The sequence below is a fragment of the Mercenaria mercenaria genome, chromosome 10 (genome assembly GCF_021730395.1).
Source record: "Mercenaria mercenaria strain notata chromosome 10, MADL_Memer_1, whole genome shotgun sequence".
Classification (NCBI taxonomy): Eukaryota; Metazoa; Mollusca; class Bivalvia; order Venerida; family Veneridae; genus Mercenaria; species Mercenaria mercenaria.
The window spans coordinates 68,568,558-68,591,261 of record NC_069370.1 but is presented as its reverse complement, the minus strand read 5'-3'; the positions used below and the strand labels follow the sequence as shown (position 1 = coordinate 68,591,261).

At 34.0% G+C, this 22,704-nt stretch overlaps 1 protein-coding gene across 2 annotated transcripts in view; it reads left to right on the top strand.

The window, feature by feature from the left end:
• LOC128559968 (protocadherin Fat 4-like) overlaps positions 1 to 20,393 on the top strand; it is a 127,907-nt gene extending 107,514 nt beyond the window's left edge. Inside the window, exons 20-22 of one of the 2 annotated variants that reach the window (XM_053553279.1) lie at positions 8,644 to 8,956; positions 9,348 to 9,398; positions 16,088 to 20,393. In XM_053553279.1, the coding sequence (XP_053409254.1) occupies positions 8,644 to 8,956; positions 9,348 to 9,398; positions 16,088 to 16,228 (505 nt within the window). In that variant the 3' untranslated portion in view covers positions 16,229 to 20,393. Of the gene's footprint in view, positions 1 to 8,643; positions 8,957 to 9,347; positions 9,399 to 16,087 lie in introns of those variants that run through there. The other variant, XM_053553280.1, reaches the window with a different exon arrangement.
• Positions 20,394 to 22,704: the final 2,311 nt, after the last annotated feature.

Genomic DNA, 22,704 nt, shown 5'->3' with positions numbered 1-22,704 from the left:
TAGATTGCAACAAAGTCAATGGCTGTGAAGTGCATTCACTAATGTTTTATTTTTTGGGTTATGTGAATGAGCCAAGCGTTCATTGTGTATTGTTTACAGTTCGTGACTAATTCCTAATTTTTTATTAGAGATATTATTTGTTTTATAACACGTTCGCTCACAATAATCCTAATTTTTTACATTGGAGAGCAGTAATTGGGTTGTTGCAGATATAATATAATATGCATTTTGGTAAAGAAGTATTGTGTTTTTACAGACCCTACCGACACATTCCAACGGGTTTCTCGGATTAGAGACACAGTCTCACGATGATGTGTCGTTACAGTTTCGTACTCCAACCTTCTATTTTTCCTTTGATACAATCATTTCCTTTAGTTGAAGTTGCGTGACTAATTCACTTCAGTGTTTTGATTGGATGACATTACATTGTGTTCTTCTGAAGACGTGCAAATTTCCTTTTGCCCTATTTGAGACAGATATTGGTGCCTATGTTGATATGCTTGATCACAATTCGATTTTGATTTATTGACAAGTCATGTTTGTCAGTGCCTGAAGGCGCCCCTTCATTTTTTGTTCTTTTCCTTTTATTTTTTTAACTTTTTGAGACAAGTCATTATGTTTTCCGTTCGAAGAAAGAAGACGTCACTAACATTCTTATGCTATTTTTGTATGAAGACAAGTCATTAATGCTTTGAATGCGATACTAAGCATCAAATACTAGCTTGGATTATTACTTTTCAATGCATTTGTCCTGCTGAAGTGGTAATATATAACTATTTAATTAGTGATAGCATTCTCTGGCTATCAGCGTCATTTTCCCATTTATCGTTCTTACCACGACACGGAAACGAATACATATTATCTATTTCTAAAGTGATAATAAGATTTCAATTATTCGTTTAGCTCGTGTATCAGTTACTAAAATGCCTATACCTTTTAAGTGATAATTCTTAACAAATAATTCAATTTCCCAGGTTTTTTTCTTCAATTTATAATCTATAAGTGAATTTAATATTCTCAAAACGCAACTTGTTAAAGAAAAAATAGTAAGCAATAATTTCCTGAAATCAATATGTATTTATTTTTTGTTTACATGACATATCGATAAGAAGTTTTAGTCTAACATATTCTAATACATTTAATTGTTTAACAAAAAGCTTAATGTATTAATCAATTTAACTTTTTACTTCTATGCAATTGAAGGTAAATTCTAATTGAAATATTTAGTAGAACATTTCTCAGATTCATAGCAAAAAAGTCATATCAGGATTGAAACCCAAAATGTGCGAATCAGGCAAAATGTTAAATGTTATTTGAACTTTTCATTATTTAGAAAAACAAATTCGCAGCATGCGTCATTTCATGTTTTTAGACTTAAGTATGGAATAGTCACCTATAAATTTATATGTCAAAATTGATAACTGTTTTTTTATACAGTCAATTTATTATTATCATTAGTCTATATATTTTATATCAAAAGTTTAGAGGATATCACGGACCTGTGCTATGTAAATCCTAAATTAATATTCCTTTATCGCTTAAGAAAAAGCTTGATAAATGTAGGGGTCACGTGTTAATGTTAAAAATAGTGAACTATAGGTCATTTGTGTAAAATATATCATGCCTTTATTTACAGAAACCCTCAGCACAGGAGACCACATCCAACCGTTTATATATCCATGTGATATGTGACCACGACTAAGCAACAGAGAATACTAACAGTGGACACGTGCGAATCAATTGAAAATACGCTATCTAGATACTTAACCTGGAAGTATGAAATTCCTGTTAGATTTCAACATACAATTCCTTTGCAAGGTTATTTAGCAGTGTAATTTAGATAATATCATTTTTTCTGATGTGTTTACCAATTTGTTGTACTAACCATATTATCATTGGATACAATTCTTCTAGCCAAAGAAAAACCCAGTGCAAAATATTCCTTATGCCAACGGGAATTTATTCTGAGTACAGGAATATTGGCAACAATAGCCAATATCAAGTTTGATAATTGCTTTGATCACACGGTCGGAAGTTATTCATCATTAATATCCCGTACAGACAAGCTATCCAATGCTTTGATCCAGTGCCTGAGAGGACGCCCTTCTAACACCTCAGGTGTTATTCAGTTCCAAGATTTGATCAGGCGGCTATTTAAAATGTTTTTAAAACTTTTCTCACCAGAAACTTACAGATCTTTCCGATTTATGTATTATATCCTGTTCCGAAGAAAAGCAAAGACGTTGCTACTGAACATTCTTAATGCAAAATTTTTGTTTGATGAATATATCAAGATATAATAATAAAACAAATAACACAGGCCTATTCGGGTGATATGGGATACTGACAGCATTCGAAATGTGGCTAGCCTCTCGGATTTTATTACTTTTCTCAAGTTGACAATTTCACCCTCGCTGACATGTATTAATTATATAACATTATAAATCTTTAATGTGTTTAGATATCTCTGTGTTGCAGGTGACTTTTCAATTTAAATGATTTATTACGACTGAATCGACATAAATAATTATATTTTCTATTTCTAAAGTGATAAAAGTGTTTTCTAGATACTTTCGTCTTGAAGGTGATGATATCAAGTTTTATTCTGTATCTGATATATTCCCTAACCCTTTTAAGTGATAATTCTGTTAACAAGATAATTCAACCTTAAAAGGGTTTTTTTTTCAATTTTTATAATTTCCTATAATTGATTTAAAATATACTGTGTTATAACAGAACAGAAAAAAGATAGTAAAAGTATCAATGAAGTTCCATGAAAATCAATAGTTCATTTATTTTATATTGTTTACATGTACATATCGATACAGAACGTTGTAGTACTCAACTATATTCCTTAATACATTTATATTGGTTTCCATTAAAAGCTTTAATGATAGATTAATCAAATTTGATACTTTTGATACTTCTATCGCAATTTGTAAGGTAAACTTTCTAGGTTTGTACAATACAATAGACAGGTCAATGTGAGGTCTCATCAGCCTGAAAAAAAGTGATGTCATTTTCGCCAGGTCGATGAATCCTCATGTTTGACCGAACCTAAAAGGCAACGATTGTTCTAAGATGTTATCTTAGAACTCAAATATTATTTCAGAAAAACCCAGACATTCGCAGCGGTTGGTCATTTGTCCAGTGTTTAGTCTTAATTTGTATGCGATGTCACCTTGTTTTGACGTCAAAATGTTATGACGTCAATAATGGAGGTCTAAACGTGTTTTTGTGGCCGTATACAAGTCAATTCGTATTATTATCATTAGTCAGAATATTTTTGATGAATCACAATTCGGTTTTAGAGGTAATAGGTCCACAGCTGATTGTGTATTTTTACTTGTAAATCTAAATTACACTCTGCCTTTATTGATTAAGAAAAAGCTTTTGATATTATTGTTAGCGATGCACTGTGGTTAAAGCTGTTGAATTATGTTGAAACCGGTATATGCTTCTGTTACCTCTTGTGTAAAACTTTCTTCATCAATGCCCTTATCTGATTTCTTCGATGTAACCCTCGGCATGCAAGGAGAGCCACTCCAACCGATTTTATATATCCTTATTGTTAATGATATATGTGACACCACCGACTTTAATGCTTTAACAGAGAATGATCTCAACCAGGTAACGGCGAATCAATTGAAGTGGTGGCTATGTGTAAATTTTACTTATACTGGAAGTATGAAAAATGCTGTTAAGACGTTGTCCGAAGCATATAATTTTTTGCAAGGATTATTTAGCAGAGTAAATTTAGAACTAAAAAATCACTTTTTGTCTCTATGGCGTTACCAGTTTTGTTGTACAACGAAAAGGTATTGGGCATTTATTATTATAAGGAAATTGACAATATCCATTTAAAGTTTGTAAAAATATTCTTAGCGTACGCCAACAAACACCAAATGTAGCTGATTTTTGAGGGTTAGGTAGATTTCCCCATTCTGTGATTTATAAAGAAAGGGTTCTAAAATACTGGTTGAAAGTAGTGAAAACCCAGGATCCACACATGTATAAAATGTTTGTTGATCAATGCAATAGTAATATTGATGCTAATTGGGCAAAAATATCAAACGTTTACTAGATAGCCTAGGTATTAACGATGTGTGGTTAAACTTTAATACGCATGTTACTATTTGCCTTTGTTTAGGCAGCCTCTAAGAAACCAATATATACAATACTAAGATACTTGTATTCAGAATATACCAAAGCATTATTATTTCAGAAAATTCAATTCTATTATGAAAAATAATTAGATGTTGTATCCAAATAATAGAACTCACATGTTTAAGACTAGGTTCTCATAACTTAGAAATAGGATCTGGCAGATATTTAAATATAGAACGAAATGATCGCAAATGCAAATTATGTACATATAATGTTGTTGAATCAGAATACCACTTTCTTCTCTGTTCTCCAAAATATGTAGATATAAGAAGTAATTATTTAGGATATAACCCATGGCATACTTTGCAAAAGTTTGCAAATATAGTGTCAACAAGTAACAAAAAAATATGCTTAAGTGTGCTCATTATGTTAAGAAGGCATTTAGAATGAGGCAACATTCTTTTGACAAAGTAACTGCTTCTTGGTTTAATTATTTTTATAGTATTTGTGATATTATCCTTGAATTATATATGTGTTGAAACTTATGAAATAATCATGTTTATGCTGATTGTCTTGGCCATATGTGTCAAATAATCTTGTAAATGGTAAAAGGTAATGTATTTTACCATTTTGCCAATAAAATTGAAATGCAAAGAAATGAGCCATTTGACGGTGTTAAGACCAATAGAAAGGACTATAAGTATAGATCTAATAATATTTAATATCACTTATACACGGTATTTTAAGTATTCCTTGACAACTTTTAAAAATCATTGTTCCAATTATATAACCATAAGCAACGAAATGCATAAATGTTCGACCAGGTGATTTACCTTATTAAAATTTTAGGTGAAGTTTGCCAGAGAATATGATACGGATTCTGGCCTGTCAGGTACCGCTACTTGCAATGTTACGGTGCGGGATGAAAAAGGATTATCAGACTCAGGTAGGTCCATTTTGCCAGAGAATATGATATGAATTAGGGCCTATCAAGTATCGTTATTTGCAATGTTGCCGTGCGGCACAAACAATAATTGTATGACACAGGTAGGTTAAGTTAGCCAGAGAATATGTTATGAACTCTGGCCTGTCAGTTAACGTTACTCGCAATGTTACCATGCGGGCAAAAAAATATGATTGTCATGCGCAGACAGGACAAGTAATAACTTCAATAGGGTAATAGTTTCTAAATTAAAAAATAACTTGTATATTCTCTAATGTCAAAACATCGTCTGATGCATAATTGCATTTGTAAAACTGACATGTATGTTGGATTGATTGTTAGAACATTGCAACCAAGAACACTAATAAGATACTTGGTTTTATTGAGTGTGTTAATGAGAGGTAAGGAAAAGTGCAACATCCTGACGCATCCATACCCCCTCCGCTCATCAAGTTCCTTGTATAACGCCGCGATAGAAATGTACTTAATAACGAATACTAACTAATTTTGACTTCCTTTAAAGATTTAAAGAAAACATTTAACTTTATTTGGATCACAGTCCACTCCGCTGTCTGAATAAAAGAGAAATGATGTCACATTACCTGCGTGTTGAATAGTCAACATAACTCCGGCACCTTTTTCTACTTTTACCAGGTTTACTGACTTTGACAGTCAATAACATAAATGACCATCGCCCAAAGTTTCCTAAAAACGTATACGTTTTCTTCTTATCAACAACGACAACATTTTTCACCGAAGTAACCAACATGGCGGCTACCGACGCCGACAGCGACTCATTTGGGTCCACACTGGGCACAATAACATACAATTTCAATCCTGTTAACCCGACAGAAGACTATTTTCAAGTAAGTGAAGTTTGTTTATACACCAAAGGAAACTCTGTCAAATGTACGAATGTTTTCTTTAAGAATCATGAAAGTTCTTTTGCTATATCCTCTGACGATAAATTTATTTAATGTTTACCAAATTGTTCATAACAAGCAGGAGAAGCTTTTAAGAGGTCATGAACAAATGGTTTTGTTTTCTTTTATAACATGTAACTTAACTGTGCAAGGCCTATGCTGTACACAACAACAAACGTCTTCTACAAAATATTTTTGAAATCCGTCGCAGAGTAGTGTGTCATGTACGAATAACGTACATATTTATAACAAAGCCAGTTCTACTTTTATATTCAGTTTTAATTAAAGTGTACGTTTCGTACACTAATTTTAAATACCTTAACATGTTCCTTACAAACTAGACGATGGACAGTGAATTTTGAATTATAGAAAAGTATTTTCAAACACATCACTCTCTTTATGAGGCCTCTTTTATTTGTTCTGAAAATAATCATAAATTACTCTTATATAATGTTATGCAGAACAACAATATATAGAGGAAAAGAGAAAATAAGCAAAAAGTGTTTGAGCAAACATTAATTCAGCTCCATTTATTTACAGGAAGGTTTCCACCAGACAAGAACAACGTGATTATACGCAAATAATGCTTCGATTTACAATTTGTTTAAAATTCATTACAGTAAGATGTTGCAGGAGTGTTTTTGTGAGAAATTTGACTACAACTGTTTACATTACAGTTAGATGTTGCAGGAGTGTTGTTTGTGAGAAATTTGACTACTGCTGTTTACATTATAGTTTGATATTGCAGGAGTGTTGTTTGTGAGAAATTTGACTACTGCTGTCTACATTACAGTTAGATGTTGCAGGAGTGTTGTTCGTGAGAAATTTGACTACTGCTATTTACATTACAGTTAGATGTTGCAGGAGTGTTGTTTGTAAGAAATTTGACTACTGTTGTTTACCTTACAGTTAGATGTTGCAGGAGTGTTGTTTGTGAGAAATTTGACTACGTATACAGCAAATACCTATGTGTTTGAAGTAATCGCTACAGATAGTGGAGGTTTTACGGGAACCTGTACAGTAACAGTTGTATTTAGTCCCGTAGGTTGATATTTGTAAACATATGTCACATATAACCATTCGTAGATTTATGATTGATACAAAACACAGTTCACTTTGATTTTGTTCATATTATTTATCATTTTTATTTTACTTTTATTATGGAAAATGATAATAAAGAAGTACAAACTTTTTGTTATTTGTGACATTTTGTTATATATTTAAACAATTGGAACACTCCTGTCATGGAATAAAACGTGTGAGAAGAGCCTTTTGAGTCTTAGAACACAACGAAGATAATAGTAGATTAGCTTTGACTGATTCTTTTCGTGAGAGGCAATAAAAAGTGCAATACGCCTTATTTCCCGTAGTACCAGTATAAGCGTAATTCTATTAAAAACCAAAATTGAATGTTCGTCATTACCTCAAAGAGCCAGAAAACATGTGTTATATTCAATATTTATTAGTGACACTCGTAAATTTTGTCAAATACTTTCAGCTTAAAATGATTTTATAAAGTCGTTTATCATACGCATTTACTAAATAAATATTTTTAATAAAAATGATATATTTGATTTTATCAGACAAGTGTTACGACAACAACAACTACAGAACGACCACTGATCTTCAAAGACGACTATCAGAATTACATCTGGCTACTACTGTGTGCAGTAGGCGTATTTGCCACTATGGTTGTAATTGGAATAATGGTCTGGAAAGATCCAGTTGTCAATGAATACATAAACTTCAAAATATACAAGTATGCATGTACCGTTGATATTTTCATAGTTACACGTATGCATATTTGACCCTGAATCTTTTTTTTTCTTAAAAGTTTATTAATATTAGAAATTTCAGTAGTTATGTCACGTTTTCAATGGTGAACGGAACCAAATTATTCGTATTTTAATCAATATTAATCACTTGTAATCCTGTTCATAAACACCTTCAGCTGGTTTGAAATTTTTGTGTTAGTTTCAAAATACATTGCCACAAATGGCAGTCCATCTTTTATTGGTGACAACAGGTGCCCGTTCCGGCACGGCCTCTTCGTACATCCATCGAAATCCTAAAAGTCCGCTAGATGGCTCCTTGGTACGAATAAAAATGTACACCCAAACCATTATTTCGAATCAGCAGCACTGAGGCGCAAGTGATTCAAATTCAGTAACCTCAACCACTCGGACTTGCATGCCCCTATTTATAAGTAATTCGATTGGAAGTAAATCTTTGTTATTGTTGAACCGTAATGTTAACGTTCACATTTATGTTCCATTCTAACACGAACCGATTAGTCTTTCTGTAAACAAAAAAGGCAGAAATGGTGTGTTTTTTACCACAACATCATTGTACAACATCTTTATTATGTCATAGCGTTAAAGGTCATATCTGCACGTTGTAAGAACACACTCAAAAAAGGAAAATATTGGCATATGTCACAAAGTATGGTGATAATAATCCTTGACGTCGTGTAAAAATCGAACTGATATACATCGAACATTGATTTGCTCTTGAATAAAATCATTGTTTGTCGCATCTGAATTCCAAACAATGATATTGTTCTACGGCAAATAACTGTTGGGGATATAATTTTTTTCTAAATTTGTTACATTTTTCATGTTTACTTATCCTATTTTAAAACTGTTTGAGTTATCATTATACCATCTGTAGGTTGTGCATATGGTGCAGAAAGAAACCCAAACCAAAGGAACCGAGACGGACAGTTGGAAAGTTACGAGTTACCGTAAATAAAAAGGAACTTGAAAACGATCCAGATAATGCGTTACCATGGGAACTCCTCGCCAAAGACAATGAAGTACCGGAACTAAATGAAGTACAGGAGATGATAGAACATCGCCTCGAAAAGAGAGATCGCGACTACAAGAATTTTTCCGGACTTCCTGTGTTTGAGAAAGGAAAAGGCGGACGTCCAGAATCCGGACGAGCTACAATTCATTCTTCAGCCAGCAGTCAGGGCAGACCGGTTTGTATATTTTACAACTGATAAAATGTTCGGTCTACACATACTGCAAGCTTCAGGGCAATATAGATTATGATTATCGCATATTGCAGGGGATCCTTGTTTCTTAGAAAAATGTTAACGTTTCTGTATTTCTGTAAATTTTAAATCAGGACAAAATCTGCTGCAAAAGACCTGATATAACTTAATACCTGTGTATTTGATATCATATTCAGTCACAGATTTTAAAGTTTCATCTCTGTGCTGACAAATTTAAACTGATTATTGTGCTTTTTGTCTTGCCTTTCGTAAGGTTGATAACAGGCATGTGAACAAGAATTATCCCCATTTGTTAGTGAAACAAAAATTTGAAATATCAAAAATGGGTTTTTGCATTTCACTGTCAATATTTCAGGAAAGTGATTCGCCGAAATATGCGAAATTCATTGCATCTGAAGACAATGAGGTAAGTTACGATATAAACTGAAAAATACGTCATCCCGATTCTTTAGTTTTGTATCGTAACAGTTTATTTAATTGTATAAACTTGTCTGTCTGCCTTTAAACTTAAGGAGGTAGGTTACCTTAATAGCAGAGCTACCGGCGCCGCGAAGCGGCGCCGACAGCGTCGCATTACGGTTAGACGTATGAACAAGAAAACGAATAGAGAGATCTAACTGTGTATACTATCGAGTTGAAAATTCGTGGTACTTTTTGGAATCGGTGTTGTTCGGATTTTTTCATGTGCTCTATGCACATAGTAATTAATCAGTAAAGACGTCAGTAGACGCTTACTGTTTACGGTTGACAAAAGCGTCTCGCTTACTGCTTTGAATATTGAATAAAAATGTAAATGCGCGTTTGATAGTAAAAAATTAGTGCTAAATACATTTTGTACGAAGAAGAAAGAAATAAAATACAATATTTTCGTGTTGAAACGACTTTCGTCACGCTGCCATTACCGAACTTTATTATATATACTTATGTTTGTCATGATGACGTCATAACTCCGTTAGCGAGTTCGCGTTGAAAACCAGAGATCGCTAGTTCGATCCTCACCTGGACCAGATTTTTTTTTTCAATTCCTTTTTTTATTTCAGTTTTTTTTTCTATTATAATGAGTTTTGAAAATATTGTGTAACTAAAGTCATTCGTGTGAAATTTAACAAGTGTTTAGTTTTGATGTCAGGTTCCAACGTAGTGCCTGTGCAGTAGTCAGTAGACATCACTTTAAAAACAAAAACAGCTTTAGGATCAAAATATACAGACATTGAACTGTGAAAAGCAAATAATGTTCTTCTCCCCGTTCGCATATATTTCATCCGTTAGTTTTAAAATCACTGACCAGAGTTTATCAAAAAAAAACTAAAACTATTGGCGATGAATTATCAATAAACATCAAAAAGGTTCTTACTACCATCCCTATTTTATAGTGCTAAAAGATTAACCATAAAAAGCCATAGAAATGTTAACTTATCATTAAATAAACAGGGTTTTTCGAGAATTTAGGCAAGCACTGTTTTTCTCAGGTAAAATTCTGATCATTAACTTTTAAAAATTGATAGTCTTTTGGGTTTAAAACAAGCTTTGTACAGTCATGTAAATGATTATAATTTTCCCATACCAGGCGTCTATTATAGCAGTATTTTTAACTGAAAGTTGGACACAATCATTCTTCCTTTCAGAAAGAACCAAAATTTGACAATAATGACATTTAAAAGAATTACAATAGTCACTTCCAGGATTGCGTAAATTCTAATTTCTATTAGCTTTGGAATTGAAACATTAACTTTTTATATTAAGTCCTTATTGCCAAACATTCACACGCAAAGAGACAGAATTCCTTCGACTATTGGCCTAATGAGATTCTGTTAGGTTTGAAGCTTTTCAATTTGAAGGGGTTATCATTTGTGACTGGTTTCCAGTATGATAATAATTTATGTAAAATTGTTGATGCAGTACGTTTTAATAAGAATAACAGAAATTATTCAAATTCGTTTTCTTCTTTATCTTGGTGCAGAAATCTATATCGAACTTTCTTTTAATTAAATACAGAATATCTTTCGAGTATTTCACATGTGAAGAATTAAATTTGATGCAGTCTAAAACATGCATTCAGAAATCATGGTTTATCATTAATACTTATAATTCTAATAGATCTAATAGAACATAAACTTCCTAAACGAATCCATAATTCCAGACAATTCCAACACCACTCCTTTAATTTTAAAGAGGCACTGTGATTTTTCAAGGGAGCTCTGCCTTTTAGGTAGCACCTAATTTCATATTATTTGTATGTACGCATATCCAACCGGAAGCTAACGTGACGATTTACGACGACGTTTACGACAAACTAAATGTGTTTGTATACTATACCCATTCTTCTGAAAACAAATCATGAACCTGTCTCCGATCTGATGCTTTATGGTTTCATAATGCAGAAATAATGGATAAATTGCCAAAGAAACGCTTCAAAACAATGTTGCCTTAAAATGACGTCATTGACGTCATGGCGTTACGTGTCATTTACCGCGCAAAATTAATAGCTTTTATTTTGAAAGTACGTAATTCTGTGTATTTTTTTTATTTGAACTATTTTCAAATAACCATTATTTGCTGAAATATTTTCATGAGTCTTTTGCTCTGAATAATAATTAATATTTTGCTTCTTTTTTGTAGTTATATTGAAATGTTATGCGGAATGTAAGAAAATGGATGATGGCAACCAATGTTATTTGGATTATTGTTTTGTGAAAGGTTACTTGTTACGGCGATTTTCAAAAACTAGCAGTTTGATTAATACTACCTATTTTTCAGTTTCCGTTGATAATTTGTTACTTAATACTAAAACTAAAATCTAAAATTGTTAAAATTTCAGTAGAAAATTGCGGTTTCTTGAATTGTATTGATGTTACCATGGAAACGAAGCCCGTGACATATATATCTAAATGTAAAATTCAAAAGCGTTGACACCGGTCTATTTAAGGAGCACAGCTTCGGCTTTTTATTTTCATTTCAACAATATCTTTGAGAATAATAGCAGCATGCTGAACGATTTTTCCATGAAAAATGCCAGACGAAGAGTACTGCTGTAACTATTTTAAGCTGTGAAAATTGTTATAATTAATGCATATAACACGAAAATATAACTTACGTTAGAAATAATATATTTTAAAGCTACATTAACAAGAAAGATAATTTTATTCAATATTTTTTTTAAGAAATTACGACAAAAAGCAAGATATAAGCTATTTTAAACATCACTGTTGCCATGGTTACTTTAAACTTTTAAAAAAAATAGGGTACCATGTAAAGTGTTTTGTATTTTGCTAATAATATTACCCAAATATTCCATGTTGGTCATTAACAGAATGGCACAGAAGCCGTCGTAAAAACTCGTTTTAATACATTGTTGTTTAAAAGTGAGAGAAAATGCGTTACCATGGAAACACGAGCCCCGCGACATATACATTTTAAGCTTATATTAGAAAGCTAATGCGCATACTAGTAAAATGATCAACTATGCAGACTTCTGCGAATATCAATGAAACTAAAATACACTGAAAAGTGTTAAATATCCGTATTTTCCTTCTTCTTTCAATATAAAATACCTGTGGAGGGTCATGTTCTTCAAACCTGGATAAAACTTGAACTTGAAGGGACTGAGATAAACGAAATTGAGATTGTAGCAGTTAAAACATCATATTACACGAAATACAAAATATTGCTGCGGTTCAACTAATTTAAAATTACCCTGGTAACAAGGTAACCTACCTCCTTAAGTATATCAGTAATTGCGTGTTAAAAGAATCTATATAATATATAAAGCAATTTTCATAGCTTTGATAAAATTTGCCGATTTATGCACTAGGTCATAAGAAACTGTAGTGAATGAAGATAACACAAATTATTTCCTGTACAGATTACAATATTAAAGCCAGTATTTAGCTATATACAGTACCGTTTTTGGCATATCATATAATAATGATAGAGTATTTTCACCCGCCTTTTTCAAAGAAGAAAGGTGGGACATAGAAATGGGCTGCATCCGTCCGTCATTCACTCCGAGCTTACATTTGCATACTAAGGTTGTTATATGAACAATAGGTAACTGTACTTTTTCTTTGATGTCATTCATTTTTGTCGAGCCCGCTTGCGGAAGCGAAGACATAGTTGTCCAAATGGCTGTTCGGTGTATGTGCATGCGTCCGTATGTGCGTGGGTGTGTGCATCCGTCCGGATTTGTTTGTCCGGACCATAACTTTGACATGCACGGAGCAATCTTGTTGATATTTGGCATGAATGTTAACCTCAGTGAGACGGAGTGTCATGCGCAAACCCTAGGTTCCTTTCTCAAAGGTCAAGGTCACACTTACAGGTCAAACGTCAAATTAAAAAATGACGTTGTCCGGAGCATTTCTTCTTCATGCATGGAGGGATTTTGATGTAACTTGGCACAATTGTTCACCATCATGAGACGGAGTGTCGTGCGCAAGAACCAGGTCTCTAGATCTAAGGTCAAGGTCAAACTTAGAGGTCAAAGGATACAAGAATGACAACTTTGTCTGGAGCATTTTTCTTCATGCATGGAGGGATTTTGATGTAACTTGGCACAAATGTTTACCACCATGAGTCTGAGCGTCAAGCGCAAGAACCAGGTCCCTAGGTCTAAAGTCAAGGTCACAGAGGTCAAAAGTCAGATACAAGAATGACTTTGTCTTGAGCATTTCTTTTTGATGCATAGAGGGATTTTGATGTAACTTGGCACAATTGTTAATCATCATGAGACGGAGTGTCATGCGCAAGATCCTAAAATTACTTCCCTTTGTTGTTACTATAAATAGCTTATATTCGTAACTTTTTATTACTTGTCGTAGGGAAAAATCAAGACCACTTTTCTGTAGTACAACATGCATGTTACATCCAATTCTGAGGTGTATTTTGACCTATCTCTACTGGTGTGGACTTAGAATTTTTTTTTAAGATTTACGTCCCTCTGTTGTTACTTTAAATGAGACAAGGAGTGTCATGTGTAACTCCCAGTCCTTTTGACAGCTGGCGGGCTCGACATGTTGCCCGTGGGCATCTAGTTATGTGGCTAAAGGAACAATAGAGAAAACAAACGGGTAGCCACATAAATACCCATATGTTGGAACTTCCCTCTGTCCGTCCGTCACACTTCATGTCCGGTAAAGTCACATTTGGAGGTATGTTTCGTGTCCAGTCCATAAATCTGCAATCATCAACTCAACGATTCATGAAATCAATTTGCACAAATGTTCCCCATAATTAGACGACGTGTCATTTGCATGTCCCAGACCCCTAGCTTAGAGGTAAATGTCACACATGGAGGTCAAAGTTTTAGAGCATCAGTTTCATGTCTGGCCCATAGGTCTACCATTCATCAAGGGATATCAAATTCACTTGGCATGAATTTTCTACATAATGAGTTTACGTGTCGCGTGCAACACCCAGGTCCCTGTCGCACAGGCGAAGATCACAAGAAGTCAAAGAAAATAGGTCATTTTTTAGTGATGACTTTACTTTGCATGTATGAATTTTCAAGTAACTTTGCAGTCAAATTTTGCTTTGTATTTGTTGGGTTTAACGTCGCACCGACACAGTAATAGGTCATATGGCGTCTTCCAGGCTTTGATGGTGGAGGAAGACCCAAGGTGCCCCTCCTTGCATTTTCATCACGGGCGGGCACCTGGATAGAACCACTGACCTTCTGTAAGCCAGCTGGATTGCTTCCTCACATGAAGACCATAATCAAATGATCTGTCTGCTCTCTAGTCCTTTCATGCATGAATGTACGAGGGTGCTTCAGAACGTTCTGTTACTGATACGCTTCCATACATAAGTACATAATTTACTTATTTAATTTCTACATGCATCAAAGAATTATCTGATTCCTACACAACCTTGAAAAGCTCTTTGAAATCGGAAAAGAAATGAAAAAGTTGAATGCATTAGAAATAGTGATTCATATACATTGGCTATTCTCTGTGTGTTAGCATAGTTAAGGCAGTGAAAAGTGAAATACGTACCTATATCAGCGGGTGTGTTGCGGATAAAATTCCAGCAAATAAATCTTTAACGAACTGAATAATATACATGGTCATTCTAAAGTGCCATTTATGACAGTTTGTAGATTGTTAAAGGAATTGAATTTGGTTTTCATGACCTTGTGGATGTTTGTCGTTAAGGTCGGCGTAAGACATCGTTGACCTTCACGAATATTGATGCTATCAAATATCTTGTCGCGAAAGATGGGATGTATTCTGTGGAAGTGATAAATAGTAGGATGGGGATTTTAGAAGGAACAGTTTACACCACTCTGACATAGCATTTGGGCTTTAGAAAAGTCTAGGTAGATCCCTCATTTATTGACCTCTGATCAGAAGAAGGTTAGATGACAATATTTCAAAAACCTGCTCAAGCAGTTTAACAATTGCGACGGTAGAAATCTCTAACTTGCTAACAGAAGGTGAACTTTGTGTGTAATTAATCGAACCCCAAAGACGATCTATCAACAAACAATGGAGGAGATAAAACCGAAAAACATCTGGTAATAGCAAAGAGTCAGAAAAGCGCCAGCCAGAATCTCTAGTGACCCATGTGTGCAGATCCCTTATCAAACAGGACAATCTATTACTAGCACTTTCTACAAGAACACATTACTTAATTTGATAAAGATATGAACATTTTAAAGCATTAAAATTTTAATAATTATAGATTACCAGACATTTTCAAAGTACATACGGACATACCTCTTGATTATTTATATGATGTATAGTTATGATTTATAAACACTTGAGTAAATTTGTATTTTCTCCCCTTACCTTGGAGAAGATATTCGGCATGCAATATGTTTTGTAAAAAAAATGTCCCTAGGCGTGGAACGTTGATATCTCTGTTACAATTTCTTGTTTAAAATACATATTAAGCTGTACATATTAACGATCGATTAGGTAAATCTTTTTATACTACATTATTTAGTACGGTATGTGTTCCTTGTGGACGCAGTCAGTCACTTATAAGTAAATGAACAAAGTCAGCAATAGCATTTGTCTTAAAACTGTTTTTGTTAATATTCTTGATTTTATCGACAACTGTTTACCTATTAAGCAGTAAAATGCTTAATTTCTTCAGGGTGAAGATGGTGGCGAAGGTCAGTGGGGCGATCTGACCGGGCAACACGTGATATCGACACCGGTTGTTCCTTTGCAGGGAGCTGAAGGCGGTAACACCAGTGAAACTGAAGACCAAACAAATGATTCACCTGAGTGGTGAATGATCTGTTTGCGATAAAACTTATTTGTGATAACTGTTGTAATAATAAAACATCTTATTCCGTTTGGCCTAGAGCTATTTCATTGATTATCAGTGACTGATTTGATCAAAATGAAGACAATTAAATGAATTTTGTGTAATAGACAACTGGTTTACTTGTTAGTTGTACATAATTATTTTCTTTCATTCTGCATTGTGTGAAAAGCAGTCAATGTTTGTCCGTTTATCAGTATTCTTTTCAAGACTGGACAGGTTAGAAGCAATAACAATGTTTTTCATGTTGAACCAGTACAAACTGTAAAAAGTAATTTGATTTTTTTTATTCTGCTGGTAAAATAAGGGAAACATTGATGTGAAAAATGATTGCAAATTTTTAAAATCTCTGTAAAGAATTATAAAATGTTGGATTAAACGTGCTATTAGACTTCTTATCATGAAGACAATATGTTACATGGATATACGTTAGTTTTGGTCAAATGTTGAAACGCCTAGAAAACGTAAAAAGACGAAAGAATCACCAGATAATGTTCAATCCAATATGTGTCAAAATGTTCAAATACAATTGAACAAAATGGCGGAAGAAATGGAACACCAAATAAGAGCAGCAATCAATATCAGGCAAGTCAGAGCTATAGTTTGCCACCTCAGTTGCCATATCAGAACTATAATAATCAATATATGGCTATGTATTAAGCATCACCAGCTTTTTCACCTGGAAGCATCCCAACAAACCGCAATGCACAGGGTGATATGATGTCAATTATCATACAAAGGCTAGATTCAATGGACAAGAAATTAACCCACTCAGAAAGTATTCAGTCTAGTGTCAATTCGTTAACGTTAAAAACTGACACCACGAGCAAGAGGATTAATATTATACAGTCCAAAATCAAGGACATCGAATGGCCGTGCATTTGACAGCAGTCTATTGGATAGTATAAGCAATCGATTCACGATACATATGACGTGGATATTTTTAGAAAAATTGAATCTGATATTTACAAATATAGTACTTTAGGAAAAGTCTTTTTGTCAGGCGATTTAAACTCTAGGGTTGATAAAAATCATAACTATATTGATAACTTAAATTAATAATAGAAAATGATGACGCACTTTACATCGATACACCATTCCCACGTGCAAGTTGTGACGTGACAGTGAATAGATTTGGAGAACTGTTAATCGATTTGTGTAAGTCAACCAATATACGTATTGTTAACGGCAGGTTACATAACGATAACGGTATCGGTAAACGGACCTGCATGACACGCAATGGGGAAAGCTTAATAAGTAGAATATGTTTTGACGGATAGGGTTAATTTCAAGGACATCGTCGACTTTAATGTCAATGATTTTAATGTTTTTAATGTACCGATCTCGTTCTCTCTCTGTATTGATACAGATTTACCATATACATCTTTCAAAAAACACATATTCTATAAGTGGAATAGTGAATATAAAAATGCTTTTATAAATGATGTCAAATACGGCATAAGTGACTTAGAAAACAGCTTGCTAAATGATATTTCTAAGGCAGAAGTACCCGATGTACTAGTTAATAAATTTACAGTTTTTTACAGTACACACGTGTATTTTGAAAACTGCTCAAAAGGAAAGGATGAGTATTTGGCCTATACAGATACAATAGGCAAAAATGGTATAACGAAGTATACTAAGAGAAACATGAATTGTATATAAAAGCGGTGTATGAGTATAGTATCAACCCTAATGATGACACAAGAATGAAAGTTTAAATGAAGAAGAAAGACTATAAATATTATTGCCATGAATTCTGAAAGACCTTTAAACAGAAATCTTCAGCAAGTCGAGGTGAGCAAATAAAAGTTGACTCTTTCCACGAGCATTTTAAAGGTCTCTCTTCCAACCACGTCCAACGTGAAACAAATACTAAGTGTGATATGTTAAATCATTTTAGCAACAGAACGTAACGGTACAACTTTTAAAGAACTTGATAGACCTATATCTGTTAAAGAGATTGTACAGGCATCTAAATGCCTGGGTAGTAATAAGCTTGTTCGGCTGAATGAATATTTTAAAGCAAATATAAATGATATGGTAAATCCTTTGCAGTTGCTATTGAACTGCATTCTAAATAGTAGAACTTTTCCGAGGTGATGGCCGTCGGGGTTCATTATTCCTTTACATAAAACGGGTGATTCCTCAGATCCAAATAACTATAGGGGCATTCAAGAACAAGTTGTTTTGCGAAGTTTTTCACTGTAATTATGAATGAAAGACTGACAAAATGGTCTATGGATAATGACAAGATTACGAATGCCCAATTTGGGTTTAAAACAGATTACAGTACTGTTGATGCTATCTTTATATTAACTTCTTGAAAAATTTATAAACGAAAAGAAGAAACTATTTTGCTGCTTTATCGACTTTAAAATGGCATAAGACCTAATTGACAGAAACTGTGGTATAAACTAATAAATTGTGGAATTGATGGTAAATTGTTTTCTGTGATTTATTCAATTGTGCGTGAAACATGAAAATACGTTGTCAGTTGTGAAATTGGTCTGTTTTAATTTAGGGGAGATTACTTTTCCAGTAATGTTTAGTTTGTTTTTGCATGATTTAGAAAATGCACCGCAGGAAAATTTATATGATGATATAGCATTAGATCAAATATCGATTCGATTTACTTGTTATTATCTGCAGATGACGCAGTTATTTGTTCAGATTCTGCGCAAGGTTTACAAAACGCCTTAGATAGCTTAGGAACATATTGTACAAAATGGAGCCTAACTGTAAATATAGACAAGACTAAAATTGTTGTATTAAGGAAAGGTGGAGTTTTTAATAAATGTTATAACTGGACATATGCGGGATCTGATATAGAGGTTGTCAAAACTTTCAACTACTTAGGTATTGTTATGTCTAGTGGTGGATCATGCATGCCTGTGACAAACACATTGAAAAGTAAAGCACTACGGCCATTGGGCTTATTGTTAAATGTAACTAAAGGGAAGCAAGTCCCAACTGATATCATGTTCAATTTATTTTATGCATATGTTCTACCAATTCTTAATTATGGTTGTGAGATATGGGATAGTATGCAAGCGGACAATATAGAAACTGTACATAGAAAGTACTGTAAATGGTTACTTAATGTGAAAATGTCAACAAATACCTTACTATTGTATTCTGTAGTGGGTAGATTTCCACTAGGTATTTCAAGACATGTAAGAATTATTAAACATTTTATAAAGTTATACCAAAATAAAAGCAGTAATTGTATACTAGATTACATTGTTAAAAGAGATTGAGGATAGAGTCTAGACCTTATGCTGTAAATTGGTTGTCCAAAGTAAAAGCACTTTTGCAAAGTCCGGGATTTAGCCAGGTATGGATGTATCCAGAATCTACAAACTTAAATGTATTTATACCGGTACTACATAATCGTTTAAGATCTATTAGCGAGGTATGGATGTATCCAGAATCTACAAACTTAAATGTATTTATACCCGTACTACATAATCGTTAAATATATATTATATATATCACACATTGGTACTCTAGTGTAATTCTATGTTCTTCGTTATATTTGTGTAAACATATTAAGACAGAATTAAGCCGGTCTGGATACCTTAACATTGTAGAAAGTATGAAATTAAGAAACACACTGGTTAAACTCAGATTATCGTCACACAATTTATCTATAGAAACAGGCAGACACAATGATATCGATAGAAGTGAACGAAATGTTGTATCTGTAACAAAAATGACATCGAAGATGAATGCCACTTTATATTGATTTGCTCTTTGTATGATACTATAAAAAAACAGTATATATACAATGTTTTTGTAAGAAACCCTAGCATGTATATATTCATGGAATTGCTTAATTCAGAAAGGAAGTCAGTATTAATCAAATCAGCAGTATATTGTAATAAAGCCTTCAAAATGAGATCAAATGCATTGAACGACGGGTAGTATATCTTACCATCCTAGCTATCATGTATATAGTTATATAGATTGTAAGTGTTACATGTGTTGTATTGCACTCTAACTAGTTTACTGGTATGTTTAGAATACTAGGTATTGCCATTTTTCGTATTCACGCATGTATATATTGTTGTATATGAAGATGAGCTGTTTATGCTTAACTCAAAATAAAATGTTCTGTTCTGTTCTGTTCTGATGTCTGAAACTACTTTTAGATATATGTATTAAGTTAGTTTTTCAACACTTTTTTAACTATCATTCCTGTTCACTCTTTTGCTAGAGAAAATAGCTCTGAGTTATTCAATTTACAAAACCTGCTAGATATCTTTGTCTAAAAATGCATTGTATATTTATACACCCGTTCAAAAAAATGGACGTATTATGTCATGGCACATGTGTATGTCTGTCTGTCTGCCTGTCCGTCTGTCCGTCTGTCATAATTTGTGTCCGGAGCATAAGTTTATAACCATTAAAGATATTGACTTTAAACTTGGCATATATGTAGATGGCGATAAGACGATGTGCCGAGCGCTTCAATTGGCTCTGTAGGCCAAAGGTTGAGGTTCCAAATCGAGCTAAAAGGTCAAACCTCTCTATTATATTTTGTGTCCGGAGTAAAACTAAATAACCATACAAGGTAATGACATTGAACTTGGCAGGCTAGTAGGTGGCAATGAGACGTTTTGCTGAGCACACAAATCGGGTCTATAGGTCAAAGGTCAAGGTCACAAATTGGGCTCAAATGTCAAATCTGTCCGTCATTTGTCGTGTCCGGAACAGTGCTTATTAACCATTCAAGTTATTGACTTCAAACTTTGCACGAAGGTAGGCGGTGATGAGACGATGTTTGGAGTACATGAAAAAGGGTGCTAAGTAAAAGGTCAGGGTAACAGCAAGGTCAAACCTGCCCATTATATTTCGTGTCCAGAGCATAACTTGAAATCATTAAAGGATTTTACTTGAAACTTGGAATATTGGCAGATGGTAATGAGACGATGTGCAGACTGCAACAATCTACATTACACCCCCTACAATACCCCCCCCCCCCCCCCCCCAAAAAAAAAAATTAATAAATGAAGTGGGGTAACAGGCCACCACCGACTGGTATAACAACACTGAGTCCGGGGAGACTTTCTGCAGTCGAAACATGGCTTTAAAGACTGTTGTTATGGTAGTTAATACATCTGTAAGAAGATCTTTCACAAGTAGAGGAAAGAACTAAGCAAAGAAATAGCTGACTCTGTTTGACCATGTTTACGAGGGGTTATACAATGTGCAACACCCCTGATGCGTCTATCCGCACAAAGACTGGGTAAATACGTCGAAAATTTAAAGGTAAAACAGGAAAATGTTATACGAGGCGAAACGTTCATGACTACAGTAAGGGTAAGGGAAAAGTACACAGTGTCAAGTGACTTTAGAACGGCAATAACTTTGAGATAACATAAACAGAATAAGTATAAAAAACAAGACAAAACTAGTATTCAGTTTTCATTTTCTGAAACAGATATATGGTGAAGAAATCATGACCAAAATGTTTTACATCCTCAATATCTCGGTGTTAAGAGTTGACGATTTGTGTGCAGGAGATGTGCGTTTCGATCAATAGCCGCTTCATACCAAAGACGTGAAAAACGGTACTGGTAGATCCCTCGCTTGGCACTCGGCATTTAAAGGGTTGTTTTAGACAGTAAAATTAGCACAGATTCTTATGCGTTACTGTGTAACTAGTTTTTCGTACAAGAGCTTTGTTGCTCGTGATGTTGGTCGATTATATGCAAAGTTAAGTAATGCTTACTTTTACCTGTTACCCTTAGGTCTCCTAACTGTAAGACGACTGCTTAGGAGATCTATAGTTAAAACTATAGCCGCGGTTATGATCGCTAGTCATCGCTTTTAAATTCCTTTGCAGGCAGTAATTGCTATGTCACCGCTTTTACGATTACTTTGCATGCAATAATTGATAGGTCCACACTTTTACCATTTATTTGCATGTTTGAATATTAAGTCGCCTGTTTGACAATTTTATGGCATGCTATGTCACCACTTTTACCATTTATTTGCATTTTCAAATATTAATTAGGTCGCCTGTTAGACCAGTCCTTTGCATGCTATGATTGCTAAGTCGCCTGTCTGGCCATTCCTTTGCATGCTATGATAGCCAGGTCGCTTTAATTGCTAGGCCGTCTCTATTACCAGTCATTTGCATGCCGCCTGTTTGACCATTCTGTTACATGCTATGATAGCTAAGCTGCCCGTTTGACCATTCCTTTGCATGCAATGATTACTAGGTCACCACTTTTAGCCTTTACCATTCCTTTGCACGCTATGACAGCTCGGTTGCATGTTTGACCATTCTTTTGCATTCAATTATTACTAGGTCGCCACTTGTATCATTCCTTTACATGCTATGACAACTAGGTTGCGTTTTTGACCATTCCTTTACATGCTATGACAGCTTGATCGCCTGTTTGACCATTCCTTTGCATGCTTTGATAGTTAGG